This window comes from Macaca fascicularis, chromosome 4, assembly GCF_037993035.2.
Source record: "Macaca fascicularis isolate 582-1 chromosome 4, T2T-MFA8v1.1".
Lineage (NCBI taxonomy): Eukaryota > Metazoa > Chordata > Mammalia > Primates > Cercopithecidae > Macaca > Macaca fascicularis.
In genome coordinates this window covers 54,157,173-54,185,168 of record NC_088378.1, presented here as the reverse complement: position 1 = coordinate 54,185,168, position 27,996 = coordinate 54,157,173, and the positions used below count along the sequence as shown (strand labels likewise).

The 27,996-nt window shown below is 36.2% G+C and overlaps 1 protein-coding gene across 6 annotated transcripts in view; it reads right to left on the bottom strand.

Annotated features, from left to right (window-relative positions):
* The window catches only part of GRM1 (glutamate metabotropic receptor 1), a 427,593-nt gene that overhangs the window by 131,609 nt on the left and 267,988 nt on the right, over positions 1–27,996 (bottom strand). For all 6 annotated transcript variants that reach the window (XM_005552070.5, XM_074037205.1, XM_015448938.4 and 3 more), the window contains one exon: positions 5,019–5,254. In XM_005552070.5, coding sequence (XP_005552127.1) covers positions 5,019–5,254 — 236 coding nt within the window. The remainder of the gene's footprint in view (positions 1–5,018; positions 5,255–27,996) is intronic.

The window sequence follows — 27,996 nt, the reverse complement described above, 5'->3', positions numbered from 1 at the left end:
AAAATGCAGTATATATTTTCAAGTGACCCCAAATTTATCAAGTTATTACTAATAATTATATTTAGGAATCTACTGTAAAGGAACAATCCAAAAGCAGTAACAACAACAACTGTGAAAAATCTGTGTACCATATTCAGTGTTTTTTTTTTTTTTTTTTTTTTTATGTAAGAAGGAAAATTAAAAGTCGTCTAAATGTCTGACAACATAAGAATGGCTAGTAGTTGTAGTATTTTAACTGGTTAGAATATTACGGAGCTATTAAAATGGTGGTTATAAAGACCATGCAGCAACATCAAAACTATGTAAAATATAATCTTAAGTGAAATAAGATACAGAATTGTATGCACACTGTGATGATAATTATGCAAAACAAAATGGAAAAGAATGCATAGAGTTTCAAGCAGCTTTTGTAGGAGTTGCCTTTTGGAAGTCCTTTCGAAAGCTTGAAAATGTTCATATCTTTTTTTTTTTTTTTTTTTTTTTTTTGAGATGGAGTCTTGCTCTGTCACTCAGGCTGGAGTGCAGTGGCGCGTTCTCGGCTCACTGCAACCTCTGCCTCCCAGGCTCAAATGATTCTCCTGCCTCAGCCTCCCAAGTAACAGGGATTACAAGTGCCTGCCACCATCCTGGCTAATTTGTGTATTTTAATAGAGATGGGGTTTCACCATGTTGGCCAGACTGGTCTCAAACTCCTGACCTCAAGTCATCTGCCCACTTTAGCCTCCCAAAGCGCTGAGATTACAGGCATAAGCCACCACACCCAGCCAGAAATGTTTATATCTTTTGATTAAATTTCTAGAAATTTAACTTATAGAAATACAACTTAAGAAAATTATCCGAAATGTAAAAAAATAAAGTTAGAATGAAAAATTTTTATTATATCACTGCAACATTTTAAAAAATTGTCAATAACCAAAAACAGCCTAAATAGAAAGAATGAAATGCCTAAATTATAGCTTATCTGAATGCAAAATGTTAAGCAGTCATTAAGAATAAAAGAATTTAACGACAAAGAGAAATGTATCAATGTATAAAACATTTTAATACAGCAATATATAAAATAATATTAATACACAATTTAAAACTATGTATAGAGAGATGAAAACATACCAAAAATTTAACAGTGACTAATAATGTTTAGATAAGAGCAAATTCTTAATTCTCTTCAGCTTTCTAATGCTTCTGTATATTTCCAGGTGCATGCAATAGCCAATTAAGTATGTATTATTTTTATCATCAGAAAAAAATTATAAAAGATTGCATGGAAATATATAAGAGAAAATATCTATATTGACACTAACTGTGTAAGGGTGATTGATTAAAGATTGTTGTCTTGTTTCTTTCTAGTTTCCACATCCTGGGATGTAGTTAAGTTAAACTTACAGTTACAAAATATATAATTTTTATGAAATGATCTATGTCATGACCTCTTTTCTAATAAGACATGACACTAGTAGTGACATTTTACATTTATGCTAAGTATTTTCAGTTTGTAAAGTATTTCACTTGTATTATTTTATTGTAAAGTAGTTCATTTGTGTTATTTCATTCAATTCATGCAGAGTTCTGTGTGAGGTGAATATTGTCATGTTACCAAAACTGAGGTTCGGAGGTTAAGTGAGGTCATGCAAGTCATGCGGGTGATACATAACTGAACTGGTACTGGACCCAGTGATAGTGCTTCAAAATGTTACACCCTATCAGCTTCTATGGAATCTTTCTAATGAGTCTCATTGGGAATGAAAAAGCACTATGCCATTGCAAACATGATACAAATCTTTCAAGCAGCTAAGACATTTACTGGAAGAGAGTGACTCTGATTTGCTTTACACCTCTTTCCACTGTCCTACAATGATTAATTTTTTAGAAGTTACGCTTTGATGTTTCAGTTAGTGCTTTTCTAACACAGCTCCAATACCTCGATATATTCAACTAATTAAGCAGTGATGTGTACTTTACATGAAATGCTTTTAAATTAGCCACAGTGATTCCTAAACTACTCAGTCTGGGCTCAGGACCTTTAACATCCAAACTGGCATTCTAGTGCCCATAAACTCTTTATCTAAATAGTGACATCTGGGATTAAGTTCAATAATGGTTTCTATGGAAACTAATGGCAATATCAAAACTTTCCAAACCACTAGAAGTGACCCAATTAGAAGAGGTAAAAATGAGTGACAGAAACAGTAGCTATCAATAGAACGCAAGGTTAATTCTACTTCCTCACACTAATATTCATAAATGTGTCTGCATATTTATTAGAAGATTATGGAATTCATTTGATATTTAAGGATCTCAAATGGATAAGAATAATACGTGAAGTGAAAGTTTATTGTTCTTCAATAACACTGAAGCCAATTTCACAGAAATACAGAGATTAAAACTGAACAAGGTAGGTATACATGAATGTATACATTAAAGATAATATAGATAAACACTGATAAAGATAAAATTATAAGAATTTTGCTGCAGAAAAGATAAATAAGTTTCAAGAATTAATTCCAAATTGAAAAGTTAAATAAACCTCCTATCTTCCTTAGACCTAAAAAAAGAGAGAAATATTTGCTGAACTTGACTCCAGAATAAAATGCAAATATAAACATATTTCATAAAGATTGTAATCACATAACAAGCTCTTAAACATAGCTTTGAGATTCAAGCACAGCATAAGAATAAAACAAAATTTGTAAATTGTTATTTCTTGCTGTGAGTACTAACCCAGTTTAAGCTTTAACCTTAACATTCTATGTACTGTCACAATTGAAAACCCAAAATATTAGTGTAACTGGTTGCAGAGTTTTAGCTTGTTTTGAGAGCTCGGGTAACAAAATATCTTCCTAGAAATCCTTATGTAAATGATCCAAGCATGTATAATAAGTAGTATCCTGAATTTTACTATTAAAACACAATGACAAAATGACATCTATAGTTGGACCACCATCAGATATCTCAAACTTAATTTATCCAAAATCAGCCTCTTGGACTTTCCCTAATCTTTTTATCCTGAAGTCTTCCTCTGTCTCAGTCAATGGTGACACCATCTTTCCAATTGCTCAGATTACAGTTATTCTTGACAATTCTGTCAGAAAATCTCAACTTTCACTTAACATGTCTTCAGCATCAAACCACTTGTCTTCACCCTGCTTGCTACTGCCTTGCCCGATTCACCACCCTCCCCTGTTTATTCAGTAGGCTCCTTACTGCTCTTCTCCTTGGACCCTTCAGCAAAACTCCCTACCCTGAATGAAAATGTAAATTAACTGATCAGTTAGCTAACAAGAATTGACTGAGTTCCCAGAGATCAGTGTTGTATAGGGTTCTATGAAGAAAGTAAGGTTGCTTTGACTACAGTTGAAGATGGCAAACATTTCTTGGGAAACAATTAGAAAGCAATGAATGATAATATATTGCCAAATGCTAAGTCTAAAAGCAGGCACTATGGTTCTGGGGGGTGTGGGTTCTCTCCTTTTTTTTTTTTTTTTTTTTCGCTGCCATTAACCTTATGAGCCTAGGGAAACTGTTTCCCCTGTTCACCCTCATCACCTCTGTTTTGCAAATAAGGAGACTGTCCTGGATGATTTATTGGTTCATTAGAATCCTTATTCTTGGTGGGTCTATTATTTCAGAGAAAGTAGAAATACCTAGGTAATAGAGGTGGGTTACTGATTAGCAATGTCTCCCCTTTCTCCTGCCTTTCTCAGCCTCCCTAGAAGCCAAACTGAGGAAGTTCTAAAAGATTGAAACTTCCTTATTTGAAAAGATTCATACCAGGCAATTTCCCAATGAGCTCTGCTGAACCTTATGAAGTCACATATACATCGATGCATTTACATATATTGGTATCTGAAAGCATTTTCTAACATCAAACTATGAATACTGTTGAAAATAGAAATATTTTATGTAGTTAGCCATATTCTTACCATCCCCTGTAAAAACTCACTGTCCTCTATTGTCATTTATCTATTTCACGTATGTGAACTGTTTTGATTTGCCCAAAGAGATGGCAAGCCTCTCTAGGTCAAGAGTGATGGATTATGTTTCTCTATCCATTGTTTTGCTATATACAGTGTTTTATACATGGGTGTGACATGATTCTATGCCTTTATAAATAATGTCTGCTCAGCCTACATACAGGATATACATGTCACACCACTGTTCTACAACACAAATTAGGTCATGGGTAGATTCCATCACCCATTATCATGAGTGCTCCATTATTCTATGCTATCGACCCAGTAAGAACAACTTGCTTTGAATGGCATTACGAAAGGACATAGATGATTTATCTTGGCAGCCTAGAAAATACTGAAAAAGGAAAGGGGACAGTAATGTTCCTATGCAATAATAATAATACTCATAAAAGTTACAGTCTTCAGAATCTGGGTTATGGGAGTACTAGGGGTTGCAAGGATGACATCCTGTGGATTTCACCACGCCCCTAAAGGACTTGGAACAACGTGCTGCTGTTTCTTGGCATGGCATCAGTGCGTAGTGCATGGTGCTCGTCTGTCCAGCTGTGAACCATTGTTCTGACTGAAAGATCAGAGTGCAGTTTCTTGTCTCCTGTGCCCACAAACACCCTTGTTGATGGTGTGGCTTAGGGTCACATTACCTCATCGTCTCCTGACTTCTGTATCTAAACAAGCCACAGAGAAAAAAAGAGGATCTAACCAGTACTGCTGACTTATGTCTACGGCTAAGCTCTCCTAAACATGTTTGTCATAAAATCTCTTCCCTCTGGCTTAAATACTAGATATCTGACTCCTCAGTTTGCTTTTCCTTTACTTCTGTTATCTCCTATCACTTGCTCCAACAGAGACCAAAGTTGTCTTTCCAGATTTCCATGAATCCCTGGGGTAACACACACTTCCTCCTCATGCTAGCATTTTATAAACACAGATGGCAATTTTGTATTTGGAGCTCTAGCCCTGGCACCTTCTATTCTCATTCAACAAGCTGCAATAAATCTAGAAGAGATGACCAAACCTCTGAGTTGTTATTTTGTGAACACAAGTTACCTGTGCAGATTCGTTTAAAGTTGGGATTTTCCAGAAGGTGTCCTGGAAGGCGGCACTGGAACCGATGTTGCCAGAACTCAGGGAACCAGGGATTCCTTGTGTTAGTGTCCAGCCTCAGTTTCAGGAAATAATCATCGAATGACCTGACCTCCGGAGACTGCAGCTTTATCGTGATTCCCCCGTTGGCTTCCACCTCATAACCTTCAATGACTTCATCTCTGTCTGCCCATCCATCACTAAAAAATGCAGGGATTGGGGTAGGGAGAGAGAAAGACAAACATCTCACAAATAGAGCTCAGGGTTATATATTAATGAAGCAATCCAGCAAAGGCTACAGTCTGTTTTAAGCCACCATTACTACCCAGCAACTGTTTTTTTTTTTTTTTTTTTTTTTGGTAGAGAGTAGAAAGTTTTGAAGGCATAATATCCTGTTTGTTTCTTTGTTTTTCACAATTGTGAAAGTGGTGATGAGATGATGACAGCAATACTGACAATTAAAGTTCAATGAGTTCACTAGTCATCAGATTCTGTGCTATTCACTTTTACTGAGAGGGAAGATGTTCAGCCAAAAAGGCTATCAGCCACTCTCCAAACCAGAAGAAAATAAAATATAGGCACCTCAGAGGCTGACCTTCAAAATAAGAGCTCAACAAGGTTTCAACATTGCAATCATGACCACTACATGAGCTCCATTATATGGAGGAGAAAACTGATATAGCTCTGAAACATGCCAACCACAGTTTAACCTCCTGGGACATCATTCAAATCTGCCTCCCATAGAAGTAGCCAGATATTTTCATTTGTTTAATGTTACTTCAAAATAACATCATTAAACAATATCACCTCAAATTATAAAAAGAATTATCCTTCTCACTAAATGGGAGCTCACTGACATTGTATTCAGTGAGATAGAATTTTTGAAATGTGATCACCTTCTAGAGCATTCCTATCTACCAGGAGTGATGTAGCCCCAGTTTAATTCAGGCACACATGTGAGCCAGGTCTACGAGGGTATCAAAGACAAATTGCACCAGACAAAGTCAAACACGCAAAAAAGACTCTGTTCAAGACTATTACAAAATATGAGAGATACTGAACCCAACTCTGCTAAAATAAAAGATGGGAAGGTTTTTAAGTACTGGGTGAGCTAGTGGAAAAGTACTGGAGGGCCACTGGCATGAGGTTGGCCCATGTGATTAGGCATCTGTGTTTGCTAATTGGCACATTAGATTCCTACTGTCCCACTGAAACTGGAAGGGAGGGGTTTACCACTATTCTTGATGATTACATTTAAAGGGATGGCTGTCAGGTCCTTGTCGTTCAGTAAGACATCCCTGGTTTCTGAAATTAGCAAGAAACTAGACGATCTACATCTCAACAAGGCAGAGAAAGAATTTACAGTTTTGGGTTTTCCAAAGTAAATGCTCTTAGAAAAGGGACGTCAGGGGCCTGTATTCAGGAAAAATCCTGTCTAAAGTTTAGTCAAGCTAAAGAGAATATTAAGGCTGTCTTGTTCAGGGGATGGATTTATTCTTCTCTGCACAGAGTGGTGCCCTGAAGTTTGTGGAATATAAAGATGCAGTCTCTGCCAAAGAAAGCATTTTACTGCTTGTTTCTCACAGAGAAGGGACTGGGCAAACATCGGTGCCCCTATCTCACCCTTGGCTACCTGAGACCAACTGAGATAAGTGTGCTCTTCACTTAGCTGAGCTAAGCAGTGCAGTTCCTCTCTAGAATCTTCCCACTGACCCACACATGAGCTGCATTTTCAACAGATCAAGGGTTGTTGAAGGTATAGATGACTTAATCTGACCCAGAACTAAAGGGACTTTGAGGTACAGTAGAGTCTAGCCAGTTACACCAGAGAATGTCTTTTTTATATGCTTCCAAATCCACTAGGATAGAGACTCTACAATTTTGTATAGATCCTTCCCTCCTTCCTCCCTTCCTTCCCTCCTTCCTCCCTTCCTTCTTTCCTTCCTTCCTTCCTTCTTTCCTTCTTTCCTTCTTTCTTTTTTTCCTTTCTTCTTTTCTTCCTTCTCTGTGTTCCTAGCAGTTACTGCGCCAGATGTTCTGCTATGAATTCAACTGAGAATAAGACTCATTATCCTCTGCCCCCATGGTGCTACAGCCTTGTGGGGAAAACAGACACTAAACAAGAATTGCAAACTCCATGGGGCTAAAGAAAGAGAAGCGCCTGTAATCTTAGGACTTTGGGAGGCCAAGGCAGGCAGATTGCTTGAGCTCAGGAATTTGAGAACAGTCTGGGCAACATAGAAAAACCCCATCTCTACAAAATGATAATAATAATAATAAAAAATCTGGATATGGTGGTCCACACCTGTAGTCCCAGCTATTTGGGAGGTTGAGGTGGGAGGATTCTGTGAGCCCAGGAAGCTGAGACTGCAGTAAGCCATGATCTTGCCACTGGGCAACAGAGGAAGACCCTGTCTCAAAAAAAAAAAAAAAAAAAAAAAGGGCGAACAGTATCATGGGGAGAGATAGCTTGGGGGTTTAACTTAATCTAGTGTGTAGATATGGCACGTGTGCATGCTTTTGTATGTGCATGCAAGCCTGTGTGTGTGAGGCAGTGGGGGATAGAGGTAATTAGAGATGGCTTCTTTAAGAAGGTGATGGCTGAGCTGAGACCCAAAGGAGGAGTCAGCTTTAGTCAGGTGAGGAGAAGGGAGGGTTTAGTATAGAAGGTTCCTGGCAGATTAACATACAAGAAAGAGCTTGGCACATTTAAGGAATTTAGAAAGAGTTCGTATAGTTAGAGAATAGAAAGAAGTATGGCGTGAGATGGGGGTGGGCGCATAAATCCCAGCCTAGACACTGTTAGTCTGAAGCCCACGGGAAGTCCTCAAAGTGCTGTAAGCCTATGACTCAATCAGGTCATTCTGCTCTCCTCCCTCATGGTAAATGACCTGCCTATTGTTCTGGTGAGTCCTCTGCTTACCGTGGCTGAATATGATGGCCAGTCAAATTGACTTCAAAAAGACTGACTCATTCATTTTTTCATATGTTCGGTCTGCTCAGAAAGGCTCAAACCGGTTTAATTATTTACATTTAAATGTACTTATATTTACATCTTAACTACATCTACAGCAATTTGAAGATTTGAGCTATAGTTCATGACACAACATCTACAGCAATTTGAAGATTTGAGCTATAGTTCATGACACAAACGAGGACAAAAATAAGACCAGTTAGACTTTGAAGAAATTCTGTCTAAGGGTAAATATTTAAAAATCGAAATGACTTATAACTTGAAAAAATTAACTGCTTTTTGACATGAAGGTTAGGGTTGAAGTGTGTTTCTCCCCAAGGTTTAATAATATGTGAAATTTGTTTTGTTTACAGTCTATACAAGAAAGTCACCATCATAAAAATGTGTACGAAATGAATTTGCTGTGATGTTTATGTGCATTTTTAAAGCATATTAACAGCTTAGTTTGTAAAGGGAAATGCTTTGCGTCAATTCTAGAAGGAGGGAAAAGTGTGACTTCCTGCCCTTGAACCCACCAGCATTGAAGGGCTTTTTATAGCATGAAAACTTTGTGAATATGTAGAAATTTTAAGTCACATGGTTTAGTGGTCTGGAATTCTAAGTCTCCTTAACCACTAGTTGAAGACCTTCACCCTCACTATAGGTGCCTCCTCTTTCAGAAGTTAGAGTTGGTGTTCAATCTAAGAGGTCATAAAATCAAGGAGAACCAGGATACAAGGAAAATATTCAAGTGAGATTACTTGGTGGATATGTTTTAAAGACTTAATCGCTAAAGGTTTGTATGATATCTTAAAACTATCACAGGTAAGGTGTTAGAGAATGCTATCACAAAAAAAAAAGTCACTGGAAAACATCTCTAAAGCAATTCTCTGTTTTTATGCTTTCAAAGTGTTTCATCTTTGTATGACCTGTCAAATGCATTTTCGGAAAATTTTAAAGGGTTTTTGCTATTTTGTTGCATTGGGATTCTGTGTGAGGATATCGTTTTGATGAATTTTCTCTGAAGTAGACTTTAAAACAGCGAGCCAGCAGCATAGCTGATTCCTGGTAGAGGATCTTTCTTAGATGGTGGTGGCAGGGTGTAAACTAGGCTATGCTTGCCCTGAGATGACCTGCAGGTACCTGGTCACTCTCCAAGTGTCTGGAGTGAATCCTGCTGTGCTAGGTAGTGACCCAGTCTCAGACAGCACTGGACTCTCTGTGAAGCACATTCACTGCCTCTAGCAGCTTCTGCTGCTCCATCTGCTTCTCAGTTATGAGTTCTTTTTTCTAGCTGGGGTCTGGAAATAAAACTATGTATTGTGAACTGTTTAACAGAAAGCTGTATGTCTTAAGTATTTCTCATTAACATACAAGAATTCTTATTTCCTATGCCCCCTCAATATTTTTATACAGCAATTCTTCATGAGGCTATTTTCCAATCAGCCTATAAAATTTCACATTTCAAACCTGAATAATTAGAAGATTTCTTCTACCTTATACATTCTAATATTAACAACAGGAAAACACTATTTCTGCTTCCACCAATTATAATTTGACAGGGGCTGCATGAATGTTACTTTTGCATTATACCAGTTAAACTAATTTAATTAGCAAACTGACAGTAAAAAACAGAAATACAATAGTATTTTTTAAATGTGCAAAAACATTTTTTAAAAACCTATTTTCATTCAATTAAAATAATTACAGTCTAGGTACTAAAGCAATTTTATTTGTGTTATGAGTTCAAGTAATTGTGTGTACCTGATAATAAAATTATAATTCTTTAAAATATTCCAGAGATTACAATATAATCAGGAAAAGATGGAAACTATAATCAAATGATATTTTTAAACATATGTAAACAAACATGAAATTCTATTATTTACAATGTTAACCACATTCACAAATGCTGAAGAAATATAGCATGTGTCATATTCATTTGACATTTATCAAACGAATAAGTTTATTAATTTATTGAACAAGAAATGAGGTGAACACTACATTTTTTTGAGCTTACTGCTTGGATGTTTTCAAACCATGGCACAACAAGGTTGAGGTTGTGGGGAATTCAGGTACAACCCAGTAGATTTGCAGAGTTGAGAAAAAGGAGCTGGAAGTCTACCAAGCTAGGGTGGCCAGGGTTTACAGGGCAAATGCTGGAGAAGAGATGCTACAGCAAAAGAGAATGGTCTGCAGTACATCTCCCACAAGTATTCAGGTGAATATTAGCCATTTATGTAATGAAATTACCTGAGGCTGAGGAAATAATCAACCAGTATGATTTGAAGGAGTAGCAGCTGGAGGCCATGTATTGTTGGGAGTAGTAACTGTTTCTAACAGCTAGAGTGAAAAACTTTATATTCCAAGGAGAATTGGTTAATGTATTAGGAAGGGTCTTGCCTCAATAGTGAAGAAAAATTGGCTTTTGACTACATGCCACTCTGGTCCTGCCTAACAAACCATAAAAGCAAAATACAAGATGATCAAAATAATTTAACTTCCTCCCACAACTAGTTCAACAACTTTTTTAATGCAAAATATTTGGTACTCAACAAGGTAAATTTCACAATGTTTGGCATCCAATAAAAAATTACCAGGCATGTAAATCCATATGTGGATGGAAGGAGAAAGTGATATTAAAGTTACACTCAAAATAAATTATCACATGATGATATAGGTCAGATAGAGGAATTTTTAAATAGTCGTGTAATAGAAATGAAGAGGAATGTATTTTTGATTGGGTGGCCAGGAAAAGTATGAAGTGCTTTGAGAAGCATCTTTGAAGAGAAAACACTTAATACTGAGATGTGAGCTACATGAAGGCTCGAGCCAGGTGAAGGTCAGAGGGAAGGAAGTCTTTGGGCAGCTTGTGCAAAGGTCCTAAGACAGGAACAAGCAACTATGACTGAACATTACCCTTTGCCATGAAACTCTAGGCTAAGCAGGTTTACATTAATCAGAAGACAGGGTATTTGTGTAGACACTTTTGTTTTTCAGCTATCTACTATATATTTGATACTCTTTAAATTTTTGATGTGTTTTCATTGCTTTGTAAAGTCTTTGTTAAGAAGTGAAGATGACATTTTCTATAAGAACATTTTGATAATCTGGATTAATGAGTCACTTGTGAGAGCAAAACTAGAGAAATCAATGAGCCCATCAGGGCTTAGAGCAAGCCACAGCTCTCTTCCTTACACCTTACTCTGTAGACCCTATTTCTGTCATTATGAGCTCAGAAACACGTCACTGTTCAAACACCTCATGAAGATATGCAAAGTCCTTTCCAAAAAAGTCTTAACATTTTGTTCTGAGAGTTTTCCATATGGCCCCAAAATCATCTTGTGTTACTGCAAACTGTTGGCTACAGGACTTCACTAGGATTCGGTTAGAATGGACCCAGTTTTGAAGTTGAAGTTCTGCAAGGTTTGAGTGGAATTTGAAGTTTTAGACTTTGGCTTCACTAGGTCATAAAGTGAACTCATCCCATATGCTCAGCCTCATTACTAAAATTTCTCTTCCCAACTATTTTTTAGTAATCTCTCATTCTAAAGCAGCCCTGGAGTTCAGAGTAGGGCTCTGCTTCAGACAGGGAACTGGAAGCAAGAGCTATGCACATTTCTGTAAAAAAGAGAGAGAAAAAAAGGGGTCTTTAGTAAGGACCGTAGATCGTCTGACCCTCAGTCAATTTAAAGTCATATGTGAAAAGGGCACAAAAGTATATATGGAGTCAGGGAGGGTAGGTATCATGAATAATAATGAGTGAGGGGTTCATAAAATGAATGTAGAGAATGAATGAGTTACGACTAAGTTGTGAGAATATTGAGTTATTCTTGGCAATCATACCTGGCTGGGCAGTTTCTTGGGTTGCGATGTCATTGCAATGGCTAAAATGAAACTCCCAGCTCAGGGGCCTCAGGCAGCAAGAATAATTCTTCAGAACCACAGAGACTGTAACTGTATGTTTTCAGAAATTTGAGGAAGAAAGGAAGAAAAGAACACAGAGTGAAATGGAAAGAGAGACTAAGAAATGAGCATCTGAAGACCATGGCAGCAGAACAGGCAGCAGTGCACATATAGACAGTCAGTTTTCCAGCGCTGCTCCCTTGCATTCTGAGATGCCAGCCAGGTTGTCAGAATCTCTTTTAGTTCTTTTTGAATACTGATATCTTTTTCTTATTTGAACAAAAGGTCAAAGCACAGCAATTTGTGGCTTTTCAAAAGCGAATCCAATGGTGTAGTAACTCATTAACAAATCCCCCTAACAGACACAGTGCAAGTGATTATAATCTTTAATTTCTAGATCCTGCCATTTGAAGAAAAAAAAAATGTCCTTATCAGTTTGGGGTCAATAACTCTATGAATTGCTAATTCACCCTAAGTACCCAAAGTATCCCCTGATGTTTTCATTAAAAGCAGAATTTTTTTTTTTTTTTTTTTTTTTTTGAGACGGAGTCTCGCTCTGTCGCCCAGGCTGGAGTGCAGTGGCCGGATCTCAGCTCACTGCAAGCTCCGCCTCCCGGGTTCACGCCATTCTCCTGCCTCAGCCTCCCGAGTAGCTGGGACTACAGGCGCCCGCCACCTCGCCCGGCTAGTTTTTTTGTAGTTTTAGTAGAATATTTTTTTAAAAATTGTTTACACTTTTTGGCCGGGTGTGGTGGCTCACGCCTGAAAACCCAGCACTTTGGGAGGCCAAGGGGGGCAGATCACGAAGTCAGGAGATTGAAACCATCCTGGCTAACATGGTGAAACACCGTCTCTACTAAAAATACAAAAAATTAGCCGGGCATGGTGGCGGACGCCTGTAGTCCCATCTACTGGGGAGGCTGAGGCAGGAGAATTGCTTGAACCTGGGAGACAGAGGTTGCAGTGAGCCAAGATAGTGCCACTGCACTCCAGCCTGGGCAACAGAGCGAGACTCCATTTCAAAAAAAAAAAAATTGTTTACACTTTTCAAAATGTAGTCAACTAAGTTAATGCAGATATTCTCCTGAATACAGAAGTATATATTAAAAATGAAATATAATCAAGAAACAAAAAGTAACTCCCAGGTGCTAGCAATGGTGAGAGAAATCAAAGCCAAATGATATGCATCAAGGAATGCTTATCAACAATAGCCTGTAAGGCCCTGGAGACTGGAAACAGATTCTAACACCTGTCTGGTGCTGTGAAAGATGGCTTCATGAACTGTAGAAGTCAGACAGCTGAAGCTGAGACCCAAGCAGAAAACTGGGATATTTGAAGTCTTACAAAATCCAATAGAATGGAACTGGAAGTCTTGCCTGAGGAGGCTTGAAGTCAGTCCAAGGACTGTGGTAGAAAAAGTAATAAAGGAAAGTCACCATGCACATGAGTGATGTCTGAATTTACACAGCCTATATAAGAACTATAAGTCTAGATATTATCACAAAAACTCATCTAACATTATTGAAAATCCCTAGGATCCAAATGAAATGCCGTCGGAAGTCAAAATTTAAAGACACTTTTAAAATCAATGGAATTCTGAATTATCATTCTGGGAGGCAGGGTAGATGGGGAAAGGGGAGATGTTAGTCAAAGGGTACAAAATTCAGTTCGACAGGAAGAATAAATTCTAGCAGTGTATCATAGCATAGTGACTATAGTTAATAATAATTATTGTGTATTTTTAAATTGTTAAAAAAAAATAGATTTTAAATGTTCTCACCACCAAGCAGTGATAAGTATGTGTAGTGACGGCTATGTCAAGTAGTCTGATTTAATCATTCCAGAATGTATACATGTATCACAACATCACATTGTACTCCATAAAGATACAGGATTAGTATTTGTCAATTAAAAGGAGCTAAAAACAGAACTACCATTCAACCCAGCAATCCCATTACTGGGTATATACCCAGAGGAATATAAATCATTCTACCATAAAGACACATGCATGTGAATGTTCACTGCAGCACTATTCACAATAGGAAAGACACAGAATCAATCTAAATGCCCATCTATAACAGATTGGATAAAGAATATGTGGTACATATACACCATAGAATACTATGCAGCCATAAAACAGAATGAAGTCATGTCTTTTATGAGAACATGGATGGAGCTGGAGGCCACTATCCTTAGCAAACTTAGGCAGGAACAGAAAACCAAATACCAGATGTTCTCACTTATAAGTGGGAGCTAAATGATAACACATGAACACAAAGAAGGGAACGACAGACTCTGGGGCCCCATTGAGGGTGAAGGATGGGAGAAGGGAGAGGAGTAGAAAAAAGTAACAATTGGTAATAGGAGTACCTCAGTGAGGAAATAATCTGTACAACAAACCACCATGATACAAGTTTACCTATGTAACAAACCCGCCCGTGTCCCCTAGAACCTAAAAGTTTTTAAAAGAGAAAATATACCTACTAAGATAATCTCTCAATAATATACATATATATACACACACTAGAGCACTAAACTAACATCAGATTCACAAATGAATTAAACTTTACTTTTAAAAGACAATTATTCTAAAACTAGATAAAAAACCTAGCACTATGCTTTGAGAAATTCCAAAAACATAGTGATATGGAATAGTTAAAAGAAATGGATAGGCCGGGTGAGGTGGCTCATGCCTGTAATCCCAGCACTTTGGGAGGCTGAGGTGGGCGGATCACCTGAGGTCAGGAGTTCGATACCAGCCTGGCCAACATGATGAAACCCCGTCTCTACTAAAAACTACCAAAAAAAAAAAAAAAAAATTTGCCAGGTGTGGGGGCGGGCACCTGTGATCTCAGCTGCTTGGGAGACGAGGCAGGAAAATCTCTTGAACCCGGGAGGCAGAAGTTTCAGTGAGCCGAGATCATACCATTGCACACTCCAGCCTGGGTGGCAGAGTGAGACTCTGTCTCAAAGAAAAAAATAAAATAAAATAAAACAAATGGATAGATGATACTATTCTCAGAAAAATGGCCCAAACAAAATTAAATACTGTTTAAAATATCCAACTAATCCAATCATAAACGATCAATCAAATATCTAAACTCTCCAACAGAAGGGCAGGAAAGTAGGGGAGAGCACTGGAAAGGTAAGACAAATAGCAAGCGTAAGATAAGCTGATGGCACTAATTCCACATATATCAGTGATTACATGTAAATTCACCAGGCTAAAACAAAAACAGAGATTTTTCTATTAAATTAAAAAGCAAAACATCGATAATTATATCTTGTTTGTAACACGTTTTTCTAAAATATGAATGTACTGAATAATTAAAAGTAAAAGATAGTAAGAGATTGACCAAACAAATATTATCCAACACAAAGTAGAGGTTGTTATAGTAATGTAAGATACAACTTATTTTCAGGCATAAATCCTTATCAGGAATAAAGAAAGTCAGTGTCTCTGAAGATAAAATAATTTGAAATTTGTACAATAAGTAACATAGCAAGATAGAAAGTAAATTGATAAAAAGAAACCTGTCTCCTCTATGTGAATCTCTCTGTTTGCAGTCTAACTTACTACTCTGTTATTAATAGAAGAAGCTGGCAAAAGTTGTTAGAGATTTAGAATATTTTAACACAATTTACATGCTTGATGCTTGGTCTAATGAACATATATAGGATCTCCTTAACAGAGGAGAACATGTTTCAATGGCATACATGGAAATTTTAAAATTAATCTAGTTAATAATATAAGTCTCAACATATTTTAAAAATTAACATACAGCCCACATCTCTGAGCATCATAAATTAGAATCTTCTTTAAAAAAAACCAACAAATCTACCTCCAACTACTTGGAAACAAAAACTTTAAACTTCTAAGGAAATTGAAGTTAAAGAAGTCATAAATGGTTTCCAGCTTCATCCATGTCCCTACAAAAGACATTAACTCATCCTTTTTTATGGCTGCATAGTATTCCATGGTGTATATGTGCCACATTTTCTTAATCTAGTCTATGATTGATGGACATTTGGGTTGGTTCCAAGTCTTTGCTATTGTGAATAGTGCCGCAATAATCATTCTCAGCAAACTATCGCAAGGACAAAAAACCAAACACCGCATGTTTTCACTCACAGGTGGGAATTGAACAGTGAGAACACTTGGACACAGGAAGTGGAACGTCACACACTGGGGCCTGTCGTGGGGTTGGGGGCTGGAGGAGGGATAGCATTAAGAGATATACCTAATGTAAATGACGAGTTAATTGGTGCAGCACACCAACATGGCACATGTATACATATGTAACAAACCTGCACGTTGTGCACATGTACCCTAGAACTTAAAGTATAATAAAAAAGTAAAAAGAGAAGTCATAAGTGAAACTTAAAACATATTATTTGAATGTAAAGAAAAATACCAGATATTGAAATTCATAGGAAGTAGCTTAAAGAGTTCTTAGGAGGAAATTTATTCCCAGAAATGCTTGTATTTAAAAAAAAAAAGAGAAAAGCTGAAAATAAATGAGCTTATTTTCAACTTAAGAAAATAGAAAAGAACACAGAATAAACATAAAATAAAGGAAAAACTAGTAAAATTGGGGGAAAGATGCGATAAAAATGATAAACCAACCTAAAACTTGGTTCTTAGAAAACATTAATAAAATATTCAGTCCTCGAGATTATTGTCATGGACGAAAAAGAGAGAAGGCACAAATAAACAATATTTAGGATAAAATTAAAATATGATGTAACTTCAGATACAAGATGAATTTTTTAAAAATTATTTAAAATACTATGAAAAAGTTAATGCCAGTAAATTTTAACTCTAAGCTGATAAAATTTAATCCTAACCCTTTTCTTAGAAATGCTTAATTAGTAAGCCTGACTTAAGAAGAAATGTAAGATCTGAACAATCGTATATTTAAGAATGAAATCAGTAGTTTAAAATGTACTCACTAAAATAATACTAGATTTACCAGATGGTTTAACAAGTGTTCATAGAACAGATAATTGTTATCTTATATAAACTCAACCAGAGATTTAAAAAATGAATATTACTCAATTGAGGATATTATAACTTTCCAGTTAAGGATATTATAACAATACTAAAACCAGTCAAAGACTGAAAGATTTCTGAAACTATATGCTAATATCACTCATGATATTGTTGCAAAAAATATATACAATCAAATTAAGGAAGATATAAAAAGAGACTATATTACAATCATATTTAATTAAGTAATGCAAGAATTTTTTTGTTTTTTGCATTTATACCTGGTTGGCTTTATTAGAGAACTAGCAAAAGTCAGTCCTGTAGAGACGTCAGCTCAGGCTGATGTTTACAGTTTACCTGCATCAAGCATCTCCTCTCCATTGTTTTTTAAAAAATTATTCAATTATTTTTAAAACAAGGTGAAATTTACATAACATCAACCATTTTAAAGTGAAAAATTCAATATCATTCAGAGCATCCAAAATGTTTTCCAATAATCACTTCTATCTAATTCCAAATATTTTCATTACCCCAAATACAACCCCATACCCAGTAAGCAGTTACTTCCTATTTCTCCCTGTCCCCAGTCCCTGGCAATCAAGTCAGTTTTTTATCTCTATAGATTTACCTATTCAGGATATTTCATATGCAAATGTAATCACACAATAGGTGAACGTTTGCATCCAACTTCTTTGATTTAGCATGATGTTTTAGAGATTTATCCATTTTGTGGTGTATACCACTGCTTCATTCCTTTGTATGGATGTAGAGTATTACATCGTATCCATATACCATGATTTGTTTATCCATTGGTCTGCTGATGAGTTTTCGGGTTGTTTACATCTTTTGGCTATCATGAATAGTGCTTCTATAAACATATGTATACATTTATTTGTTTGACTATCTGTTTTCAGATCTTTTGGTTATATATCCAGGAATGAAATTGCTGGGTCATATGGTAATTATGTGTTTAGCTTTTTGTGGAACTACTAAACTGTTTTCCATAGCAGCTGCACTATTCTATATTCCCACCAGCAACGTACAAGGGTTTCATTTTTGTACAAATTGATTAATTATCGTTATCTACCTTTTTTGAATTCTAGCCACCCTACTGGATATGAAATAGTATCTCATTGTGATTTTTGATTACCATTTCTGTAATGATTAATGATGTGACTATTTTCCTGTGATTGTTGGTCACTGGTATGTTTTCTTTGAGAAATGTCTATCCATGGCCTTCATCTATTTTTAATTGCATTTTGTTAAGTTGTAAGATTTATATATTCTTGACACTAGGCCCTTAACAGATATATAATTTGCAAATATTTCTCCCTCTATGTATGTTGTCATTTCACTTTCTTCATAATGTTTTTTGATGTATAAAAGTTTTAAATTTTGAAGTTCAATTAATCTATTTTTTCTTTCATTGGTAATGCATTTGATGTCATAGCTAAGAATTAAATTCCAAAGTCATAAAGATTTACCCCTATGTTTACTTTTAAAATGTTATGGTATCATCTCTTATATTTAGGTCATTGTTATAGTGAATTAATTTTTGTATATAGTGTGAGGGAAGGGTCCAGCATTATCATTTTATATACAGATATCCAGTCTTCCCAGAAATATTTGTTGAGACTATTTTTCCCATGGAATGATCTTGGCTTCTTCACTGAAAATAACTTGGGTTTATTTCTGGATTCTCAATTCTATTGCACTTGACTATATATTAATATCTATCCTTATGTTGGTACTACATTGTTTTGATTACTATGGCTTTGTAGTAAGTTTTGAAGTATTAAAATGTAAGTAATTAAACTTTCCTCTTCTGTTTCAATATTGTTTTGGTTTTGGGCAGTTACTTATGAATTTGAGAATCCATGTTGCCATTTTTCCAAAAACAGTTGTCAGAATTTGATAGAGATTGCATTGAAACTTACAGATTTGTTTAGATAGTTTTATCATATTAGTAACATTAAATCTTCTAATCCACAAATATTGAATATTAAGTTTTCCAATCCATGCATATCTTTCCATTTATTTGTGTCTTATTTAATTTTTTCAGCAATTTTTTGTTGTTTCCTGTGAAAAAGTCTTTCACTTCCTCATGGTTATGTTTAAGAAGCATTTGTGGTAGCAACTGGAAGAGAATATAAGGGGACTTTGTGGGTGCTAGAGATACTCAATTTCCTTATCCTGGTAGTGATTACATGGGTGTTTTCAGTTTGTGAAAACTCACTAAGCTATGCATATTTTGTGTAGTCTTCTGTATGAAAGTTATACTTGAAAATCAAATGTATTTAAAAGTCAAACATAAAATCAACTCTTAGAATAATAATAAAAATTTTCCTAAATATCAGAAGATCTAGACGTGCGTGCCTACATACACACATGCACACTACAGAAGCAAAGAGATAAAACACCTCATGGAAGGCTTTACAAAGTATGAAATAAACAATAATATGGCAGAAATTTAACTAAATATATCTGTCATTCAAAAAAAAAGCAATATTGGCTTAACTCACAGATTATAATAAAAATAATATATTAAATTGGATTTCAAAGAACCAAAACTATGTTGCATACAACAGACCCACCTAAAATAAAACTTATCAGACTGAAGAGTTGAAAACAACATGACATGCAAAAGCATACCAGGGAAATGCAAATAAAAAGAAACCAACTAACATAATTTTAACATCAGAGAAGCAATAATTTAAGGCAAATGCCTATTTTAAATTAGTCTGATTAGCAACCTTAATTCCATCTGAAATATTAGTTCCCCTTTGTTTTGTAATATAACATAGTCACAGGTCTGGGAAATTATGATGTGGACATCTTTGGGGGGTCATTATTGTGCCTACCACAGTCTGCCCTCTGGTGCATAAAGATTTATATCAATCCCACCTGCAAAATACAGTCACTATATCCCAACATCCCCAAAAGTCTCAACCCATAACAGCATCAACTCAAAGCCCAAAATCTCATTTACATTTATTCAACTCAATATTCCCAAGTCTCATCACCTCAATCCTGTAAAGCAGGTATGAGTGAAACATGATGTATCCTGGGGCCAAATTCCTCTCCAAGTATGCCTGTGAAATTAGAAAACAAATTATCTACTCCTCAAAATACAATAGTCAGACAGGCATGGAGTACCAGTATATAGACATTCCCATTCAAAAAGAGAGAAAATTGAAAGAAAAAATGAGTCACCAATTGCAAGCAATTTCAAAACTCAAATGGCCAGACAACATTGGGTTTCAAAGCCTGGGAATAATTCCCTGTGGTTACAGGCTCTGCCCCTCTGGTCATGAGACTTGGCTCTCTGAGTCATGCTTCTTTTTTATGAATGGTAGCACATGTTTGCAACTGAGTAGTTTATCAGTCTATTTCCTGCCTGTATAATTTTCTGAGTCTGACAGTTACGCTTCATTTCATAGTCTCTGTCCCTTTCAGTCAGAGCTGTCAGTTTTTTACATTGTTAAGAAATTCTCAAGAACCTTGTGTACATCAAGAAAATGTTTCCCATTAAACAAGACTTGCATCCACGGATCTTTCCTAGATAATCTGATCTCTATTTTTGGTTTCTCTGGAGATGGCTAAGGAGATCCATAAAGTGCACTAATCTGTTCAAAGAGCCCCTTATATGACTGAATACACTTACTTTTTGATCGTTTTAATCAGGTAACAAAAGGTTGTCCAGCCACACCCTTGACTTTCCCTACAGATCATGCTTTCCTGACAGTTATTCTCCTAATTTTAGCATATTTGTAATCTGGACAGGCTGAGAATTTCCCAAATCTATTATTTTTGCCTAACATCTCTTTCATTTCCTTCCTTTCACATTTCGCTACCAGTGCATCATGTATCACTTGACAGTGGGAATACATTCTGGAAAATGCATCCTTAGGTGATTTTATCATTGTGTGAACATCATAGAATACATTTACACTTACCTAGAAGGTACAGTTTACTATATTCTTACACTGTATGGTATGACCTATTGCTACCAGCATATACATATATATATATAGTACAGCCTGTGACTGTATTGTAGGCAATTGTAATACAATGCTAGGACATCTAAACATAGAAGACGTACAGTACAAATAATGTATAAGAGCTAAATGGTATCCCCGTTCAGGGCACTTACTATGAATGGAGCCTGTGGGATTAGAAGTTGCTCTGGGTGAGACAGTGAGTGAGTGGTGAGTGAATGTGAAGGCCGAGGACATTACTGTACACTGCCATAGACTTTATAAACACTGGGCACTTAGGTTACATAAATGTATTTAATTTTTTCTTCCATAATAAATTAACCTTAGCTTACTATAACTTTTTACTTTATTAACTTTTTAATTTCAAAAATTGTTTTGACTCTTTTGTAATAACACTTAGCTTAAAACACAAACACATTGTATGGCTATATAAAATTTTTTGTATCTTTATCCTATAGACTTTTTTCTATTTACATCACTTTTTAAAGGTTTTAATCATTTTTGTTAAAAAATGAAGACACAAACACATGATCCTAGGCCTACACAGCGCCAAGATCTTCCATATCGCTGTCTTTCACCTCCAATTTTATCCCTCTGGAAGGTCTTCAGAGGCATTAACACACATGGAACTGTCATTTCCTATAACAAAGCCTTTTTCTGGAATAACTCTTGAAGGACCTGCCTGAGGCTATTTTACACTTAACCTTTTCTTTTTTTTTTTTTTTTAAATATGTAGGAGTATACTTCAAAATAACCATTCATATAGCATAGTAAATATATAAACAAGTAACAGTCATTTATCATCAATATCAAGTATTATGCACTGTACACAACTATAAGTGTTACACTTTTATACAATTGACAGTGCAACAGGTTTGTTTATCGTGGCATCACCTCAAATACGTGAGCAGTGCATTGTCCTGGGACATTATGGTGATGGGAATTTTTCACTTCTATTATAATCTTATGGGGCCACTGTAGTATACATGGTCTGTTATTGACTACAACATTGTTCTGGCCCCGCACGATGGCTCACACTTATATTCTCAGCACTTTGGGTGGCCAAGGCAGGTGGATTACTTGATGTCAGGAGTTGGAGACTACCCTGGCCGATATGGCAAAACACCGTCTCTACTAAAAATACAGAAATTAGCTGGGCGTGGTGGCTGACACCTGTAATCCCAGCTACTCAGGAGGCTGAGGCAGGAGAATTGCTTGAACCCAGGAGGCGGAGGTTGCAGTGAGTCGAGATCGCGCCTTTGCACTCCAGTCTGGACAACAAGAGTGAAACTTCATCTCAAAACCAAACCAAACCAAACAAAACAACCCCCTGAAAAAAACCAAAAACAAAAACAAAAACCATTGTTCTATGGTTCATGACTGCATAAGTAACCAAAAAAAAAAAACTAAGTTGCACTTCTAACACTTTACTTGGAAGTCACATTAGCTAAATATCCAAGTTCATAGTTTACAAGTTTTGCTTTCCACAATTTAGCTAAGCTCTCTGCTACTATATAATAAGGATCCCCTCTCCTCTACTTTCCAGTAGCATGGTCCTCATTTCCATTTGCACCCTTTCCAGCATTGCCTTTAGCATCCTTGTTTCTATCCACTCTCTGCTCATGATGACTTGGGTATTCTCTACCAGGCTCCTCACACCCTCCAAAGTTCTCCTTAACAGCTATATTTCCACTAACATTCTGCTCAAGACAATCTAAGCTATTTCTATCATGCTCCTTAAAATTCTTCTAGCCTCTGTTCATTGACCAAGTCCCAAGATCATTTCACATTTCTATGTACGTGCTGCATCAGCAACCCACTTCCAGGCAACCAAATCTGTATTAGTTCCTACTACTGCTATAACAAATTACTGCAATCTTGATGTATTAAAACAACACAGATTGATGATCTTACAGTTCTGGAGGTCAGAAATCCAAAATGCATTTCACTGGGTTAAGACTAAGATATCAACAGATTGTCTTCCTTTTGAGAATGTTAGGAGGGAATCTCCTCCTCATCATTTCCCGATTCCACTGGCTGTCTGCATTCCTTGGCTTGTGGCCCTTTTCCCTTTTCAAAAACAGAAGCTGCAAAACTCTGACCTCTTCTATTACCATACCTTCCTCTCTGACTCCCTTGCCTCTCTCTTTCCCTTATAATAACCCATTGTAAAGCCGAGAGGATAAATTTATATTGTAAACATCACTTGGGTCAATATTTTCAAGGGTCTGGCACATCCTGTTGGGGAATGCTAAATTCAGGAGATTGACTATTCTGATGGAAAAGACCAATATAAAATCTCTTTTAGAGATAACTTTGGTGGCAGTACAGGAGATAAATGAAGGAGTGAGAAAACTGAAGCCTATACAAACAGCCATAAATAGTACATGAGCTGAGTTAGTTTAAGAAATGAAACTTTATATCTGTACCTTAAATTAAGACCCTCCTAAATGTGCTGAAATAATTTCATGCTTAAATGATTAAATGCAGTAAGAAAAAGGAAAGTAAAAGGTCCCAGAGAAGGACTTATCTAGAACCCTGACCTCTTATATAAGGTGAAAAGTTATCAGTAGAACAAGACAGGAAGTTTGCCCTGGACTGATTTCATCACAACTCCAAGCCAAAATTATGGGAAGAGTCTCTAAACCCTACTTATTACAGAAAACTCCTCTTTCCATTAAGAAGAAACTCTATCTTGGCCAATGGCCAATGACTTCATAATCAAAATTGAAGCGATACTTTCTAGATTATTTGAGCAATAATCTGCCACAAAAACTCTGAAGCTGTATTTCTTGTTCTCCCTGAGTCAAAAGATTGGATTGCCTGTCCACACTAATCAAAAATAAAGAATAATTGTTCATCTTGCCATCTTGTTTAATGTTTATACACTGCTAAAACATTTTATTTTCATTACATTTTCCCCTAGAAGGATACTATGCCTGCCATTTAACAGGATTTTTATTTGAGGTTGTTTACTATTTAACAAAAATCTATGCAAGAGGCTGTCAGTTTCTAGATATTTTTCAAATATGGTTCTTTTGTAACTTGTGGAGGTCATCAATGTCAGTTGAGCCAGGTTTTTAAAAGCAGATTTTCAAGTTCCTTGCAGCAAAAACTTGTTAACAACTATGCTTTCCAATTGTTCACTTATTTCCTTATATCTAACATGAAGCCCTTTCAGTTGCCACATTTGTAGTTTAACTGAAAGTGTATTTTTCCACTGACACATGGCAAAATCTAAATAACTCATTCTTGCAAAGATTCCTGTGATTCATTTAAGAACTTGCAGTTACTGTATTAATAAAACACAAGTACTTGATTTAGTTTGTAGAGATAATCCTGACATTTCAGCAATCTATCTAAATCTAATCTAATCTAATCAATTAACTTTCTGATAAAATAAGCAAGTAGATATGGTTTTTTTAATGTAAAACTCTTTAAAAATAAAATATCATTTCATAAGTTAAAAAATGCCTCCTCATTTAGCTCCTTTCCATTTTGTACTTTTATATGTATTGAGTTTTCTTAGAATAGACAGCTTTGTCAATTTGGAGGAAATTTAAAATAGTTATATATTTAGGTGTCTTAATGACTTTTATAAATAGTTAAGATTTATAAACTTTTTAGTGCTTAAAGTACTTTAAATTGAATATTTTTAAAAGAGGTGTTGATGAATTTAATGTTGATTCAGTTGTGATAGCAGGACAGATATAGATGTAACTGTTTTTAATTACAAAGACAGTATAACTTAGTTTGAATGTTCTAAAGGTGTGGGAAGCCCAACATTTGGATAGAAGCTAAGTTTCAACTCCATGCAAAAAATAACTTCCTATAGGCTAGAACTCATTAAATATAGATTTCATTCAACATATGTTTAAAAATATGAAATATGCATATCCAATTTTCCAGGTGTGCTAAGAGCTATTAAGCTATGAGCTATTGAGCACAATAGACACAGCTCCACCTCTCAAATTCTAGCAGAGGAGCAAGCATAAAATAAATAAACAGCAGCAGAAACCTAATAAAAATGTCTAACTATATACCTATGTGCTAGGCACTATTCTAAGTGATTTACATGTACTGTATCACTTATCTCTTACAACAACTTGAAGTATGAATGAAAATAGAATATAGTGCAATCAATGGAGGTCACCATGCAGAAACACTATGCAAAGAGATAAGAATAGCATAGCTTTCAGGGTCAAAGGTTATAGTTCTTCCTGAGCACAGTATGAATCTAATGAAAGATTGAGAAGAAAGGAAGAGATCTAATTCATGTTAATAAATAAAAAATCTTCTGTAAGGAAAACAGAAGAAAAGTGTGTAGAAGCAAAACCAGATAAATTAGTTGGAAGCCAGCAAATCAGTCTAGACCAGAGATTATGGTGCCTGGCACTCTGAGACAGTAGACACATGGAGAAGTGAAGCTCTGTTTGAAGTTACACTCAGCATAACTTGGTGATTGAGTAGATGTGAAAAATGAAGAGGAAAGGGTGAGAGTGATTATTTCTGACTCGAGCAACAGGTGGATAGCAGTGACGTTAAGAGAGATGGAGAAAATCAAGAAAGGGGAAGCCAAGAGTTCGGCCTGAAATGTGTTGAGTTTGAGACAGTCAATAAGTGTATCAGCTGTGAGGTTGAGTATACTCCAGAAATGATACATTCCTCCATCAGAGGAAATTTAAAAATCCAATAGAAATTTGTCTAGATGACATGAAAGTCTCCTCCATTTTTTAAATTCTAAGATTGTACGAAAGAAGGAAAGAAGGGTGATCTGAAGGGAATGCCATGAACTATTAAACTTGCTCTCACTGGGTGAGGTGCTTGAAACTAGAATTTGTGCATTTATATTTCATTTGATTTCAAGGACTTATCCATCACTAGCTTAAAAGCAGATTGGCTGAAGCTAAAATTTCCAATATATTCTATTTTAGTTCATTCTCACATTCCTATAAAGATACTACCTGAGACTGGGTAATTTATAAACAAAAGAAGTTTAATTGACTCCTGAGACTGGGTAATTTATAAACAAAAGAAGTTTAATTGACTCACAGTTTTACATGGCTGGGGAGGCCTCAGAAAATTTACCATCATGGTGGAAGGTGAAGAAGAAGCAATGCATGTCTTACATGACAGCAAGAGAGAGAGAGAGAGAGAGAGCACATGGGGGAAACTGCCAATTTTAAAACCATCATATGTTGTGGGAACTATGTCACTATCACAAGAACAGCATGGGGGAAATCGTCCCCTTCATTAATCACCTCCCACCAGGTCCCTCCCTAGACACATGGGGATTACAATACCAGGTGAGATTTGGGTGGGGACACAGAGCCAAGCCATATAATATACATTGATTAAAATTCTTAGAAGTGAATCTTAAAAGCCTCTCTTTGCTTTGCTCATGTAAGGAAGCATTCGTTATAATTTTAGAATCCAGCACAAAGAACATTCAATTATGCACAGTTGTTCTCTTTAATATGTATGTAGGTAGATTACAAAACAACTGTACCTGTGCCATAAATTAAGATAATGGTTTTGGATGATATTTTCCTTTCTTTTTTAAAGATAACTTCAAGGTTGCCATTGCCCATCTTTGTTAGTAAACTAGTGTCTTCATATTATTACTAATGGTAATAACATTGTTAAGCCAGCATTCCTGGATCAGCTACAAAGAGGGGGTTAGATGTGTGACTACCAGTCTTCTCATATATTTCCCACATGCTTTTCAGAGCTAGCACCCCTGGGTTTTCATCCCCTGTGTGCTGATCTTTGATGTTCTGCTGCCTGCTCTATTCCACAGATAGAAGCCCAAGCCCATTTCCACAAGATTCAGGCAAATAGACAGACACAGAACACCTGCACTTACAAACCTTGAATTGCCGAAACTGCAGTATTTGAAATCAATTTGGAAGTACTTATAATTTTTAAAGGAAATAGTATTGAGAAACCAACTGTTTCTGTATTATCTTTCATACATGAGTAGTAGGCCAGAGACACTTCACTTCTGCATTGTGGTTAAGCATGTGGATCCTGGAAGCCTATAAAGGTGGAATCTCAGCTATGTCACTGTCCAGTTCTGTGACCTTGGGCAAATTACTTAAGTGGTCTGCTCCTTAATTTCCTGATCTGTAAAATGAGAATAATATATTTATCACATATTTTTCAGAGTCTAACATCAATGATGAGCTCCTGGAACTATACCTGTCATAGCAAGTGTTTAATAAATATGAGGTATTATCATTTTCTTCCACTCCTTTTCTAAGGATAAATGGGTTAACACAGGAGATAAACACCACAGGCCAATCCAAAGTTATTTTATAACATGTGACATTGGCTTTAATTTGCAAGGTGAATATGACTAATGACAGCAAAACTTGCTTCGTTTCTTGCATAAGTATGCCCATAAAACCCTGCTTCTTGTGCCTTGCTAACTCACAGGACCACCTGATGTTTTCCTAAATAAATTCCACGTATCCAACAGCACAAAAACAAAGCACATGCATTTGACATTCTTAACTCAGGGCTTCAATAGGGGTTTGGGGCTTGTATCAGGCTGATTTTTCATTCTTTAATTATAACAAACCACCACAAAAATTGGCAGTTTAAAACTGCAATCGTGTATGTTCATTCACACATCTGCAGATGGCAGGGGTTCAGCTGATTTAGGCTGAGTTCTGCTGGGATGCTCTGCTTCAAGCTGGACTTGCTATGCACTGGGCTCAGGTCTGGTCCTTATATATTCCTCGGGGACATGGCATGGGGCTGAGGGAGCAGCATCTACTTCAGGGAAGCTCTATATGTGATGATGGCAGAAGCACAAGAGACAAGACCAACTGTGCAAAATATGACACCTCTCTTCTTGTAGGGGGTTTGCTAGTGTTTCGCTGGCCTTGGCTGAGCCCCAAATCAAGGGACAGGGATTATGCAATATTTCTGGAATGAGGGTGTTAAATGTTATTTCTTATCAGTTATCTGGTCTATTAGAACAGATTATGCTGCTGGTGATGCTCTAAGTCACTACTATGTATACATACTCAGGTTTGAAATGATTCATACCAAGACCTAACCTTTTACATCTTTTTTATTACATTCATT